The sequence below is a fragment of the Diospyros lotus genome, chromosome 10 (assembly GCF_014633365.1).
Source record: "Diospyros lotus cultivar Yz01 chromosome 10, ASM1463336v1, whole genome shotgun sequence".
Classification (NCBI taxonomy): Eukaryota; Viridiplantae; Streptophyta; class Magnoliopsida; order Ericales; family Ebenaceae; genus Diospyros; species Diospyros lotus.
In genome coordinates this window covers 30,230,763-30,246,257 of record NC_068347.1, presented here as the reverse complement: position 1 = coordinate 30,246,257, position 15,495 = coordinate 30,230,763, and the positions used below count along the sequence as shown (strand labels likewise).

The 15,495-nt window shown below is 35.2% G+C and overlaps 2 protein-coding genes across 6 annotated transcripts in view; one reads left to right on the top strand and one right to left on the bottom strand.

Moving 5' to 3' along the window:
* LOC127812302 (uncharacterized) overlaps window positions 1–2,955 on the bottom strand; it is a 31,924-nt gene extending 28,969 nt beyond the window's left edge. For 4 of the 5 annotated variants that reach the window (XM_052352716.1, XM_052352717.1, XM_052352721.1 and 1 more), the window contains exons 1-3: window positions 2,692–2,955; window positions 1,392–1,473; window positions 61–164 (exon numbers count right to left, since the gene is read on the bottom strand). In XM_052352716.1, the coding sequence (XP_052208676.1) occupies window positions 61–164; window positions 1,392–1,473; window positions 2,692–2,729 (224 nt within the window). In that variant the 5' untranslated portion in view covers window positions 2,730–2,955. Of the gene's footprint in view, window positions 1–60; window positions 165–295; window positions 479–1,391; window positions 1,474–2,691 lie in introns of all 5 variants that reach the window. The other variant, XM_052352719.1, reaches the window with a different exon arrangement.
* An 8,930-nt stretch (window positions 2,956–11,885) lies between these two features.
* Window positions 11,886–13,186, top strand: LOC127812089 (membrane protein PM19L-like). Its single transcript, XM_052352410.1, has 4 exons — window positions 11,886–12,043; window positions 12,350–12,569; window positions 12,768–12,813; window positions 12,939–13,186. Exons 1-4 carry the CDS (start codon window positions 11,917–11,919, stop codon window positions 13,035–13,037), a joined length of 492 nt encoding a protein of 163 aa, XP_052208370.1. The 5' UTR covers window positions 11,886–11,916; the 3' UTR covers window positions 13,038–13,186.
* Window positions 13,187–15,495: the final 2,309 nt, after the last annotated feature.

Below are 15,495 nucleotides of genomic sequence, written 5' to 3'. Positions count from 1 at the left end.
TAACTTCCTAATTCTAGGGGTCATGACGCACAATATCTTCAACCATATTTATTACACAACCTGTTGCCATGGCAGTATATTACACAAGGGAAAGGCTCTCCTTCTGAAGGAACACAAGGCATGTAATGACTGCACTGAAGAACATCTCCTCGGCTGTTTAGAACCTGCAGAAATATGGCCAAAAGCTAGTTAGGAAGCATAAAATTTTGAACGTGAAATGAAAACTCCTACACCATAACTAAGCAGACTCAGTTGCAATAAGTTACATATGTTAGCAATTGAATGGGAATCTTACAATGAAAAATCAGGGTTCCTATATTGATAAATCAGATTGACGTTATGATTGCTCTCCCAGGTTATCCATCCGGACTGCTATGAAAGTTCATTGGAGTCCTCAAATGCAAATAGTTCAGATGGAAGGACTTTAAATTTCACTTCAACAGGATCATATACTCATCGTCATTGTCATCATCTGCACCTTATCCTAACCAAGTTAGGGTTGGTGGCAACTGGTTCATATACTCAAAATGGTAAAATGTTGTGGCCACTAGATTGTTCATCTAAAACTTATTAAATTTCATTATATCCATTTTCAGTACAATATTAACAACTAGATTTCCATATCATAGGACCACAAAAATAAGATATTGGATTCTTGCATGAACTGCTAATAACATTCTTAACAGAGCAATGAGCTCAAAGGTTTGAAGCAGGGAAGTGGAAAACCAGAAACTAGTCACTCACTACTGAATCATATGTAGAATTCCCATTAAGTACCTAATATACAGTTCTCTCGATAAGATATAATATGTGGAAATGTGAAAAATAAACAGATATTGAACAAAAAGTTATGTAACTGTTATTCTATTTCAATAGTGGTCCTATTGGATAATCATTTGCTAGATTGCTTTAATTCCTATGAGATACAGAACATAGGGAGAAATAAAATATCAAAATGAAAGGAGATTATACATCATGTTCTTCAACTCCTCACAGTTGAAATTATAGGAAGTTGGTTCCTCGAGCATTAAATTAGAGATGCAATACTTGAAGATGATGACAGCTATTATATTTAACCAATATAGAAGTGGTTCCAAATTTATCATAATTTAACCCCTTTCCATATATCTACACATGAACCTCTATGCTTCTTGCATTAGGGAGGTTTTTTTTTTTTTTTTTTTTGTGTCTTGGTGGTTAGCTGGAGTTTGAAATTCATGTTTAGGTGTGGTATATAGTGAGTTTGCAACACCTTTGTCTTTCATGAACTATCCACAAAACAGCATGAGAAAATTATTTCAGAAAGAATGAGAATTTTGCAGAAAGAAATCAGGGTGCTGCATCTGCATGAAGTGACAAGCTGAAACTTCTTTGCTAAGGTCAGGTCTTACCTGCACATCCTTCCTCTGGTACCATTTCCCTTTTAGCATGAATTCTTCATCCAATAAATCATTATTTGGGTTGTATTCAGCTCTGCAGCCAGCAAAGCCCACGTTAGTTATTTCTTCAATTACATTTTGGCATAGCTGGAGGTATTTTCTATATGACAGGTGAAGATATTGCTAAGTTAACAAAGGTCCTAGTTAACATTTAACACAATCACTTAAATGATTTTATTGAGATAAAAGAGAGAAAACATCTATTACATTGTAGCAACATTAGTTCTAATGAATTCTGGTTAGAAGTGAAAGGCTAAAAGTTGAATATTTTACCAAGAGAAAACAAAGATCTCAAGAATTTGAGAACCTGAAGTTCAGTACAAAATTACATACAATAAAACGAAAAAATCTGAATTTAAAAATATTCGTACTTGAAATAATAGCAATTATGGTAGCAGCAGTTAGGTTGCTCCTTTACGACTATAAGACTATGGGTTTAAGTTGGGGAACTGAAGTAAAATTGAATAAACCAGGTTTATGCGTATAAATCAGCCTAATGTGCATTAATTGTTAGAGATACATAATTTTTGTATCCTTATTTACATAAAACTACAAACCTCAAGCCACATATCAATCCAATCAAACCCCAAAGAAATTCAATTTTACCATATGTAAATATTGCAAGGTTTAAGAAACAGCAAATTTGAGATGTTCATGGCAACCAAGGACATTAATTGAATAATAGGAATAAGGTATAATTCTCAATCTCTAGTAAATCCAACTAAGTTCTAAACGCCAAAATAAAACCAGAACAACAATGTAGAGATTGTTGGAGGGGAAAAATGAATTCAATTCCCCAAAAATTCAACAGCTAGCACTAGCGATTTGAAAAATAACAAAAGAAAAAAAAATCGAGATACTTAAAACGATGTAGAATCTAGAACAGAGAGAACCAGGCGTGTCGCTTCAATCCACAAACCACCACACAAACATAGAAAACCGCAACAAAGCAAAAGAAACCATGAAAACCCAGAACGGGATTCAACTTCTACACGCCAAATTTGGGACAAAAATATGTACCTTAAAAAGAATTGAATCCAAAACACGTCCAACAAAGAAAAGAGAACCTCATTTTTTTCAACCCCTAAAAATCCAGCCAGAAGAACACATACAAGCCGAGAAATCAAGACAAATGGGGAAAACCCAATGCAGATTCAGCAGGAAAACATAAATTTCATAAATACAACGACACATTCATTGTATTCAAACTTAAACAAGGAGAGAAAGAGAGTCGAAATCCGCATGTGGGCACCTCGGGGGGCGAATGATGAAATTGATGAGCTGTTCCATAAAGATTGAGATTCTTGAGATCTTCTTCTCCTTGTATATCAAGATTGCTCGGGTTTGCCGATACAATGTGACACGTAAAAATTTTGATATCCTGGGGAAGAGGAAGAAAACGAAGGCGGTCGCCGGATCGATGGCAAAGAAGAGCCCCGGGGGCTTGGGTGGTTGGTTGGTTCTTCTTCGGTTGGTCTTAGAGTTCCGTTGTGGAAGCTTTGGAAACTTTTTCTCGTTTTCGTTCAAACAAAAGCAAGTGGCCAAAAAGAGGCTGCAGAAACCGAGTAACTGCCTGCCTGGCACTCACGCGTGCCACCCTCCTTTCACCCTAAACTTTCACACGTGCCAGCCTGCCTTTTTCTTTTTATAAAAATCCATTTTGTGTTTTTTATTCAAATAATAACCTCCGTTATCAATCAACAACAAACTTGTCGTTTAAAATACCTTATTTTTTACAAATTAAAAGTAACCAATTATTAGACAAACTCATTTATAACGTTAACATATATTTGATAGGTTTATATTTTTTAAGTCAAATATTTAACAAGACCTTTCAAGTATTGACGATTCGTCAACTAAATTGATGAATCTCTCTCAATTTATATTAGAATAATATCTAGTATTAGTTTAATAAAAAATATTAAATATATAATAATAAAATATTCCTCCTTAAGCTTGGTTCTACCTCAAAAAAATTTGAATTTTTGGTTATGGTTTTTAAATTTATAATTTTTTATTTTACTAGTTTAGAAACAGAGAATTGAAAATATTAATATTAAAAGTATTTGATGATAGTTGAGAATCAGTGCACTAGTCAGGCCTCACTAGGGGTGTTTATGGTGCGGTTTAGCCGGTCTGAACTATTTTCAACAAGTCAAATCGCTAGTGCAATTTTTTGATCAAACCAGACCGCGGTCTAGTTTTGGTGCGGTCAAACCACACCAAACCAGACCACATTTGTAGTCTGGTTTGATGTGGTTTACTGCGGTTTAAAAATAACTATTAACAAAATATAATATAATATAAAAATATTGGAAAGAATAATTATATATTATTATAAATTATTATAATTTGTTGGCAATTATAATAGTTATATATTATTATAAACTTGTTATATATTATTATAAAATTTTTATAATAATAAAGGTTGTAGTGGTGATTTTTATAATAATATATTTTTTATATTTTCTTGGACGGTTTGGTTTAAAACAAAACTGTCAACCATACAAACCGCAAACAATGCAGTTTGTATAACTACCAAACAGTTTTGGACCACAAAAAAAAAAAATTGACCGATTCAATTTGGTTTGGTTTGGTTTGAACGATTTTCACGATGCATCGATTTTTTTGAACACCCTTAAACCTTGCTTGGCGTTAGCCCATTAATCAAGCCTTGCTCAGCCCCTGCCCATTAGCCAGCCTCACTCAGTACACTAGTTTGACCTTGCCCAACCTCGATATGCCCAATAAGGGCTTTGTTCAGTCCCACCAGAAAATCTTTTACAAACTCTCGAGGAGACTAATAATTCTATTTAAAATTGGAATTCCTACTATTTTGGTTAGAATAATGCTATATATCTATATTATAGACAATTTTCAATTTATGTGAGATGTCTATTATTGCCGTCAACCTCTTTCTTTTGGGATTTTATGATTTTATTTTCTCTTTTTTTTTCATTGGATTTTCTCTATTATTTTGCTAGTTTTGTAACGAAAATTAATTATTAATTTATTAAAATAAATATGAATTGCCACGCAAACATCCCACACGGATTGAAGATTGTCTACAATATAAATATATAGCATCATTCTTTTGTTTATGACTCACACCAAGAGTCTAATAATTTAGCCAAATTTCAATAAATTTGAAATAAATCCTTTTTTTTTGGATGATATCTCCTTGGGAGCGCTCCTACTACTCAGCCCCAAGGGATGGTAGAAGAGGTAAATCAGGGAGTCTACAATGGCCAAGAGTCAAACACTAAGACACTACAAATATGAGGATTGAAAGTCTTTCGTGCGCACATATTTAGGAAGGTAGTCCCTAAGGATAAAGTGTAATATTCTAAAATTTGAAAATAAATAATAATTATTCAAACTGGTGTTTGTGGACATTATTGAATATTTGAGAATTTAAGAGGAGGTATTTATTTATGTAATTTTGAGGAAATAAAAATTTAGGTTTAATTAATTTAATTGGGAGTATTTATGAAATAGGAGAATAAATTAAATTGGTGGAATTTTGAAAATGTCCGGGTGTAAGTGAAATAAGAAGGAAATAGAAAATCGGGCATATGTGCAATTAAAGGAAATTAGGGGTACTGAAACATGATTTGTGGAAGTGACCAAAAATCACTTTATATATAATTGAGTGCATTTATATATTAAAGGAGCAGCTGTAGCCCGGTGGTCGGGCGTGAGGAGTGTCAGCGGGGAGGCGCGGGATTGGGTTAATTTTGACTGATTTTCAGCCAAAACCTTGCCCAAAACGACGTCGTTTTGGGCAAGGCGATGGGTGTGCCAGCACTGCCACGCGGCAGCCGCTGGTGGCCTCTCTCTTTTGGCTTTTTAAAGCCCGATTTTAGCAACATTCGGCCAAGGAATTTGGCAGGGAGCAGAGAAAGAAAAACAGAGAAGAAGGCGCATGAAGAGGGAATTTTGGGAGAAATTAAGCGTTTAATCAAGGTTCAATTGGGTTTTAATTAGCCAGGTACATAGAGAAATGTGTGTTAATTAATCTGTACAGTTGGAATTTAATTTTGGGTCCAATTTTATTAATTTTGAGAGTTATTCTATTTTACAGCGTATATTAATTTGGTGGTGTTCAAGTGTGGAAACGCTGTAAATAGCTAAATTCAGGCAAGTTCTCCTCTACCCTTACGATCTCTTTTCATTGGGGGACCCCTCGTCTTTCCTTAATTCATTTCGGTTTCGCGTATTAATTATATAAATTAATGATTTTATTGACATGATTTAATTTAAAATAAATATGAGATTTATTGGGATTTTATTTGCGGTGCGCCTATGTGAGATTATAGACGATTAAATTATTTATATTACACGGTTAGATTTAATTAATGTAAGCCATAATTTTATTAATTGCTAGGAAACGTTTTACTTCGCAGCGGGAGTGCAAGAAAAGTAAGAAACGATCGTGTAAAGGCAAGCTCTAACCCTCTCCTCGTGTTCTTTAATTCCCGTGAGAGACTTCGTAGTTTCTCGTATTTTATCATCTCTCTTACTCTAATTCGGTGCCTAGCCTTATTTGTTGAATTATTATTTATTTGTTTTAATTTAAATAAATCCGAGACTTCTAGAGTTTTATTTGTTGAGTGCCTACGGAGGTTTGTATCACCCCCATTCCTTTTGGGAATGATGCTAAACTAGCCTGAGAACTAGGTTCTAGACGTGCGGGTTTATTTACGATTTTATCGGGTTTATTTACAGTTTTTCTCGGATTTATTTATAGTTCGGTTAGAGCTATCGAGCAGTAAGGCAAGGGTCAGTTGTTGGTGACATTGGGGTAGACTATTATACGGTCCTGAAGTGGACCGTCGGGTGGACACTCCTAGTCACTGGCCATTGACCGGTGCCAGGGCACTACTGACTAGCTCTACCAGTATGTGATTTACTGCACGTTTAGATTTATTATATTACTGTTCATGATTTGATGATATGCACATGGGTGCGGGTTGCATGTTAGGGTATTCATTTATTGAGTATGCCTGGACATGGGCATTCTAGTTTGGTTAGGTTGCATCTGGCACGGGCATATGTATCGCGTGTGATTTACTATGTGGGCGGAGCATAGCCTGATGCCTGGATGTATGGGCGCCGGTGTATCACGTTGATGCTCACTACGCCATTGCATTATTATGTGCATTGCATGGTTACCGGTAGTTATTAGTTCTCAGACGGGAGTATCGTTCCGAGGGAGCCTATGGCTCGGGTGTCGGGAGTACCGACATGGACGGGTGACGGGAGTACCAACCCAGGATGGCGCGCACAGATTTGCTAGAGGTATTTGATACCGTCCAGGGCAACGACAGATTGGTATGAGACTTGAGTGCCGTCTATCTTGTGTGGGCCCCAAGGACTAGTATGTGCTTTTATTATGATATACTATTGTGTTGTAACGTCTCATGACTTGTGTGTACATGGGGGTTTATTCTGGGGAGAGTTTTCTGGATATGTTCAACCTTCAGCTTTTCTTTCCTTATGCTTGTTGAGTCTCTCAACTCATTTTGTTTTCCATTATTCCAGGTAGTGGCAGCGTGGGCCATCGCAAGGAGTCATCTTCTAGCGGTAGAGTCGATATGGTGTACAAGCAGTCCCGTCAATCCCTATCAACTCTAATGTCTGAGTAGGGTTTACTCTATTATTTTGTATTGTGCTAGATCTTTTCTCGAGTCTCGTGTATGTCGGCACATGAGTCTATGTTTATTTATTTACTGTGTGATCGCTGGGCTAGCAGGGTACCCGTAATGCATGCATGTATTTAGTTTTGTTTTCGTTGTTCTTACTTTTGTGTATGCATGCCATGGTGGTTTGGGTATTGTGTTTTATTTTTTTTCTCTTTCGTAGGCGCTCTTGTTCGGGTAGTCCAGGTGGTTGTGGATATCCGGACATGGGTGCTTACATAAAGCCTACATATTTGGAATTGTTTTAGGATAATTAATCCTAAATATTGTTGAATAAGGAGACTTAATTCTAGACTAAGGATTATATTTACATTGCTATAAATAGGTATGCATTTATTCTTGGTATTAATATCAAGCAACTGTTAGATTTTTTGTCTCTATTTCTCCAGGTATTGAAGTGACTTTATTAACCAACTCTTGAACATTCTCATCTTTTCTCTTCTATAATTCATCAATTCTTGTGATCTAAGGTATTCATTTCTTGAAATCAAGTATATTCATTTTCTTCAAATACATTGCTGATCAAATTTGAACATTCTCGGTACCTTTGTTTATTTTTATATGATAATAATTAATTTATTTTTAAAATCAGTGAAATTTAGGGTTTCTTAGATGTAGAAAATATTTTTGTTTTTCAATATTTTTATTTTTAAAAATTTTTCAACTTTATATAATAAATTAGAAAATATCTTCATAATGTCCAAGAAAAGAGAACTAGCCCTGATGGGCGTAGCATGGATGGTTCACATGATAGCATATTATACTCAAGAATGCAAGTTCGAGTTATGATAGTCGCAGTGCAGGAGTTTCACTCTTTTATGGGGTAGCTCCTTATGGGTATCACACACTATACCTCCTATCTTGAAGGCTGTTGTATACAGTAATTAACCCCTCCCACATACGTGGCCAATGTGTGAAGGGGGAGGGATTTCACTTTTAGCAGATTACCCAAGAAAAGAGAACTAAGCAAATCAAGTAATCTCGACCAAGTCATTAGTCAATGCCTAGCTGGTCAATAAATTGACTTTGACTAATTGATCTAATCGAAGTCTAACGTAATATTTCTTCTTTTTGTCATCACAAATAGTTTGAATCTTATTTAACAATGCAAGTGATCCAAATTTCGCTTAAATCTTATAAATTCAATTGGTGGTTGATTCTTGCATCATCACATCTTTTTTAATGTTTTCTAAATTTAAGAAATGATATAACTTTTTAAAACGTAAAATATTAAAATATTTTAATTATAAACTTAAAATAAAAAATAAAAATATTTTCTAAAACTGAACAAAGTCATCACTTTCTTATATTTGGAGAAAGCTATTTTTCATTGGCAAGCCCGCTATTTGAAGAGATCATGGGAGTTTGAGAAAGCTTCAAGTAGCTTTCCGAGCATCTTTCTAACAGGTCTCAAGTATTTGCTTCATCCATCAATGCCCCAGCCTTTGATGGAGTGGAGGGGAATCAGAAATGTGTAAAAAAGAACACCAATTGTGTATTCCAGTTAAGAAAGTGATTCTGCTGTGTTCAAAACTTTTTGCTTTTATACATTTGACTTACCCATCTTCAAACCATCCCTTAACTGGGACTCGAAGATGGGCTCATGATCCTTTTGATCATATATATGTACACTCATGTTATATTCCGTTATTTTCTGCGGTTGGATTGGAATATATACAGCTAAACTGCATTTTAGGTAGTGAGGTTGGTCTACTTATGTGATTGAAAGTTGAAGGGTTCGAGTTATGGTAACAGTCTCTTTGTCAAAAGCAAATAAAGGCAAACTGCATGTCCAAATACAATCCTCCCCTAACCTTCGTAAAATGAGAACTAATGGTTGTTTCTCTCATTTATGAAGCAAAAATTGTTACTTTCTACGGTGTCTACCAGTAGTTGAATACTGAGAGGCAAAGGGGGGGAAATCTTTAGGCTAGATATCAATGCATTCTGAGAGAGAAGTAGCAACAACTACTGGTCGAGGCTAATTGTCTACAAGAAGAAATGGAGAGATTTCAAATATGAACCCTGTAATTTGACAGAAAGAAGGGTGCTTAGTTGAGGATTGGTTTCACACAATTTAGACTCCATTCTTCAGACATGACGAGCTTTGTTTTAATTTTTTGTGCTACTTCTACTCTTATTTATGTCTTCTGCCCTTGGGGTGACCTGTTGGAGGCTATCACTACTACTAGTTTTTTCTTCCTTGTTTGCAGTTACATAGAATTACTGAACAAGCTGGAGTTGTTCTGTCATTCGATCCAAAACCGATAGAGGTAATCTAGATACCACTTATATTTACTTTTCCTCCTTTGTATGGAACAATTTTGAATTATGTCTCCTCCTACTAGAGTCAATAGGGTTACAATATAAGAATGCCAAGATTAGAGAAACTGCCATCAATATCAGTATTAACGGTTCTTGGGCCTGTTAATAATAGAGAGTATGGGGAGAAAGGATGCTTTGTAGTCATTAAGAATCTTCTCGGGATAGAGAAATGAGACAAGACTGACAAGAAAGCATGAAATTGTTAGCATCACTACATTAGGGGGGCGTTTATTAAAATGAGTAAGATAAGAGATATCAAGATAATGTTAGAATATTTTTCGAATCAAAATATGAAATAGTCAATATAAGGTTGAGAAGTATTCAAAGATTTCTATCAAACTGTGTGTTAATTTTTTTTGAAATTCAATAATAATTATATTTTTTCTTTCTGTGTTTGTTAATATATACAATAAGTAGCAAGATAATAATTTTTCTACCAAAATATCCTTATTACCAAATTCATTCAAAATTGTTTGTTAACATCAACAACAAATTTCTGATTAAAATAGTATTTTATGATTAATATGAATTCTCAAAAAAATAAAATTAAAAATAATGTTTTATTTTCTAAATTCATATTTAAAAATAGATTTAAAAAGAGTTGAAAAGTATAAATAATTATTGTTGGAATTACAATAATTCCACCTAGATAACTAAAAACAGCCAAAACATATTTTCATAATAGATAATAAAATATAAAATTGAATAAAATAATTTAAAATTTGGTGAAAGGAATTGTATTAGTTAATAAAATATATAGAGAGAGAAATTTAAATTTTAAAAATTATTGAAAAGAATAACGTCATTTAAATTTTAAAAATTGTCAAAATATATGACAATTTAAAAATGTATTACATAATATTAATTATAAGACTTAAAGAAATAAGTTCTATTAATAAATTTAAAATTTTAAAATGTATTAAATAAGATTAACTATCCTACAAAAGGCATATAGAAAATTGCGGCTTCTGTCCAAAATGTCAGTTAAATTTATTTGAGAGAGAATGTCAGATAAATTTATCTTGAAATAGAGAGATGAGAGGTCACGTGATGATTTTTTGAAAGATAGATAAGTTTAACAGACATGTTGGAAAGATCAAATATCCGAAATACTTTTCATATCTGACATTTTTCCCTCTTATTTTGGTTAACACAAAGCCCTTATAAGTCGATTCGTTATTTGGGAGAACCATTGCTACCCAGAAGCATGAACTTATCTGGGCACTTCCCAAACTTAAGGTCACTTACTTTCATAAGATCAAGAGGATAAAAAGGTTTATTATGCATTTCTCCTAAAGAATGATGAACAAATTTGTTCCACAGCTATACACCAAATTAGCAACTGATATAGGGGAACTTCTATCCAGTTGAAGTTATATCTGCTTCGTTTGGCTAAGCAGTTTGACCACTTATAAGCTATCAAACTTATTTTGTTATGTGTTTGGGTTGTTTAAAGAGCTTAAAACATTTATACTAGCTTTTTCCAAAAGCTATTCAACTCCAACTTTTCCAAAATGCTGCATTGGCTTATTTGTGTTGATCGAATTAATGACGATTTTACTCTCATAATTTCAAGTTATTTCCAACCATACCCCATCTTTATTTTCTGTAGCAACTGATCTCCTGTTGTCGTCGCTATCTTCGGCCATCGCCATCACCGCCACCCCAGCCATCGACATCGACATCGCCCCAGCCCGTCACTATCACTGTCACCCTAGCCGTTCACCCCAACCCATCGCCATCACCATTGCCAAACCCATTGCCGTCGCCATTGCCCCAACCTTTCACATCACACCATTGTCGTCGCCTATTGCGACCGTCGTCATCACCTTTCTTGTTTGTTAAAGTTTTGTTTCTGTAGTATATATATACATATATATTGTATATATAATATATATATTAATCTATAATATATTTTTCTAATAATTGTGTATAATTTATCAATATTTAATAATAAAATTTTATATTATTCAACAATTAATAACATATCTATTTTTGTCTTTTTATCAAATTTTAATAATTTATCAACTCTTTTAAATCAAGCACATAACTATTAATTGATAATTTAAAAATACATTTATCTAAACACGTTATTTAGGTTAAATACTATTTAATTTAAAATTTTATATCACTTAAAAGTTGACTAGCTTAAAACTACAATTCTAAACGCTTAGCCAAACTAAGCCATCCTTGGACTTTGAAAGCGAGCCTCTTTTATACCAACATTTCAGAACTAGGTCTACAACTTGTAGGGTTAGACTGATTCTTCCTTGCCAATGAGGCAAGCCCAACAAAAGCAAAGAATTCTTACCTTTTCCTTGAACTAAAAGTATACTGGAAAAATGTGAAGCCAGGGAATATATATATATATATATATATATATGAGGGGACAGTAAAGTTTGCTCCGCAGCAGGTTTTTTCATCTTCCGGTCTCTTAAATTCCAAGGGACATGGATTATGGAGCCAGCAAATCTGCAGCAAGAATCCTTTTAATTCTGAATCTGGTACTCTACCTCCTTGTCATTATAATCTCTGGCTGGGCTATCTATCATGGGATTGATAGAGGTCGTGAAACAGGTGAGGTTTATTACTCCTACACCCTTGATTTTGTTTTGTGATCTCTAATTTTTATGCATATATAGTTCTGGTAATGCCCAAAATAGGCGACCCTACCCAGGAGGCCCCACACCATGGGGGGAGGGGGTAAATCAGGACCCGAGCTCCCTTGGTTTTGAACCCGGAAACATCTGCACTCGCGGTACCTCCACGAGAGCGCCAGAGCCACTCGGGCTGAGCCCGGGGGGCTTTATGCATATATAGTTGAAAGCATTGCTTGGTGTTTTAAGGTTATAAAAAACTTGAACCAAGATTTTCTGTATGCAGCTTCTTTCTTGTCAAGCCCCTCTCGGATATTTCCAATATACTTCCCGATTGGCAACAAGGCTACCGGCTTCTTTGCAGTTTTCTCGCTCATTGCAGGTCTTGTCGGCTTCATCACCTCCCTCACGGGGGTCAGCCATGTAATTCAATGGAACGCACCAAATTTACAGGCAGCTGCAGCCTCTTCCTTGATAACTTGGTCACTCACACTATTGGCCATGGGGTAAAAGAAACAAAAACCTTCTGCTTCTGCTTCTGCTTCTTCTTCTTCTTCTTCTTCTTCTTCTTCTTCTCCTCCTCCTCCTTCTTCTTCTCTGCGGACTTATAATTCAAAGTTGTTATTGTGAAACTTAGCAATCAATTGAATTAGAACCTCAGAGCAACCTGACTTAGCTTTCCTGTCATTACTTTTGCTCTGCAGATTGGCTTGGAAAGAGATCCATCTAGGGTCGACAGATTCCAACTTGGTAAGCAACCCTTTGACGAGCAGGGAAATCTACATAAGGGTCTCGTTAACGACTGGATGCAAACTTAACATTAACAGGAAAGACTTGTAAATTGTAGTAATGAGGTTAATTCTATCGATATGCAGCGTGCCCTGGAGACTATTATGATACTTGTGACCGGGACACAGTTGTTCTGCATCGGGGCCATCCACGCCGGCGTGGAATATGTCTATGCAGTACCGTGATCAGCAGCACAGGAAGAGTCTGAGCTTCAACTTGGAGCTGTTCTTGTAAGGGCTGGTGCTATCCCTAAGAAGTCATAGACTCTAATAGAGAATTTTTAAGCATTAAAAGTAAATCATTTATCATATATTATTTTAAGAATAATGCTATTTGTACGTAAGACCCAAAACTCTCTCTCTCTCTCTTTTTCTTTCCTCCGTCTCTGTCTTTTTCTCGTTCTCACCCTCCATTCGTCGATCTCCGCCACCTGTTGCATCCTCATCGCTCGCCTACCGCCACACACCTCACCTTCGCCCTCTCCGCCTGTTGCCTGCCTCACCCTCTCCCTAGCCGCTCACAAATCGTCGTCGCCCGCCGCCTATCTCGCCCTCGTCGTTTGCCGACCATCACCTCCAGTTGCTTCCTCGGTTGGTTTGGGTGGTTGTCGGTTGCTGAAGGATGCAGCGGTGAGGAGGCGAGGCGACAAAGCGGTAGTGGCAAGGCAGTGAGGTTGTAACGATGAGAGGAGGTGTGGCGACGGCGAGAGCTGGTAAGGTGGCTGAGGCGAAGAACGGTGACGGGTGGTTAGTTATAGCGGCGATGAGGGAAAGGAAGAGAGAGAGAGAAGGGGATGAATAAAAATTACGATATATCAACCTATAAAAGGTTCGATAAACCCTTTTCTGTACAAATAAGACAACCCTTATTTTAAACATGCCAAGTTAACTACAAAAATTATCATACTTTTATTTTAGAATTTAAGTGCCATAGCCCAAAGTCATCATCAGGTTACATTAACCAAAATTAATTAAAACACAAAGAAAGAAACATAGATCTTCCCATACATGAGTCCACTGAAATGTGGTGAACGGATTGTAGTTTGGAGCATGTTTAGGGTATATGTGGTTAAAATTGTCTACCACGATCCTTACTATCATAGTTAATACCAACCTACAAATTTGAAAATATTAAGAAATAAGTCTATTATTGAATTAATGAGAGGTAAAGAGCATTATAATGAGGGAAATATACAACCAATGTATCAAAGATAAATTATCATGACATGTCAATCCAAGTAATAATTAAGATAATGTAAGACATGACGAATAAACATGCACATTTAGGAGTAAACAAGTTAGAACCATAATTCATATATTTCATTAACTTAGGGGTGGAATGACTCTCACGTATAAATTATTCTTCAATGGAACCACTCACGCTTGATCTGAACATAATGGTGAAACCTTTCACGCCTATTTGAATATGATGGCAGAGCCTCTCACGCCAACAAGGGTGGACCAACTCGCATCCTAATGTATACGTGATATACCAATAGTTAACTTTTACTATAGTTAATGATGTAAGGTTCTAACTGGTTACTCCACTTAAAACACATTTTATGCTACTGTTCAGTATTAGAAGTGTTACATGCAGTGTATCAAATATAGTATTAACATGTATAGATCAAGGCAATATAAATTATATTTTTTCCAAATGTAAACTGAGGGAAATAAAATTAGAAGTGTCAATATGTGCACATCAGACAACATGAATTCTATTTTCTCAAATGCAATTAAAGAAATGCCATCATGATAGTACATAACAAATATTAGGATGATTAGAAATATAAATGAAACAATTGTCGCTATAATATAATTTACTCACTCACAATACTATATTATATTTGAAATTCCCTCAATTGCCTCTTGGCTAGGTCGTGTCAAAATCACTTAATAAAATTATTAAATTACATGAAAATTAAATAAAAAAATGTCAAATCTAAAATATTCTCAACAATCTAAAACATCTATCCCAACTAACTAACGGATCAGAGATGAAACGTACACAAAAAATGGAGTGAAATGTATATAATTCTAACACTGGGCTTTTAAGAAAATTGATTGGGCTTTAATGGAACATGAGGATTAAGGTTTACCAATTAAATTTAGATTTTTGAAAATAAACTTGGGACCAATTTGAAATAAAATTGGGGTTGACCCAAATTGGGTTTGTTTTAGTTAATTAAAATTGGAATTGGTAACTATTGGATTTGGCTAACCAAGGGTAATATATATCTATTTAAGAAGTAAATAAATCAAAAATATTATAAGTTAATCCAATTAAATCAAGAATTAGTTAAGAAGGAATATCATAAACTAATCTTAATATTATGTATTAAATTAGGAATTAGATAACCATTGGAATTGGCTATCCCAATTACCCTTTATCAATTTGGGCATTAAATAAATTCTGGAATAACTTGGAGCAAACATGTGTAGTCTATCCATGGATTGGATTAGGCTTGCACTAACAAACCAAACACCCTAAATCAGTTTTAGGGTTTAGAAGATTTAAGCCCAAGGAATACACTGTGTGTGTGTGAGGGTTGGGGAAGGGAGTGTCGGATGACGACTTTTGACCATTGTCATCCAAGCCGCCCAGTTATGACTCTTCTTAATTCTAGACAACTGTTGCAAAGAG

Coding starts and splice junctions, on each gene's coding strand:
- LOC127812089 (XM_052352410.1), top strand. CDS start 11,917: ATGGATTATGGAGCCAGCAAATCTGCAGCAAGAATCCTTTTAATTCTG. Junction 12,570..12,767: donor CTCACACTATTGGCCATGGG/GTAAAAGAAACA, acceptor TTTGCTCTGCAG/ATTGGCTTGGAAAGAGATCC. Junction 12,814..12,938: donor GGTCGACAGATTCCAACTTG/GTAAGCAACCCT, acceptor ATCGATATGCAG/CGTGCCCTGGAGACTATTAT.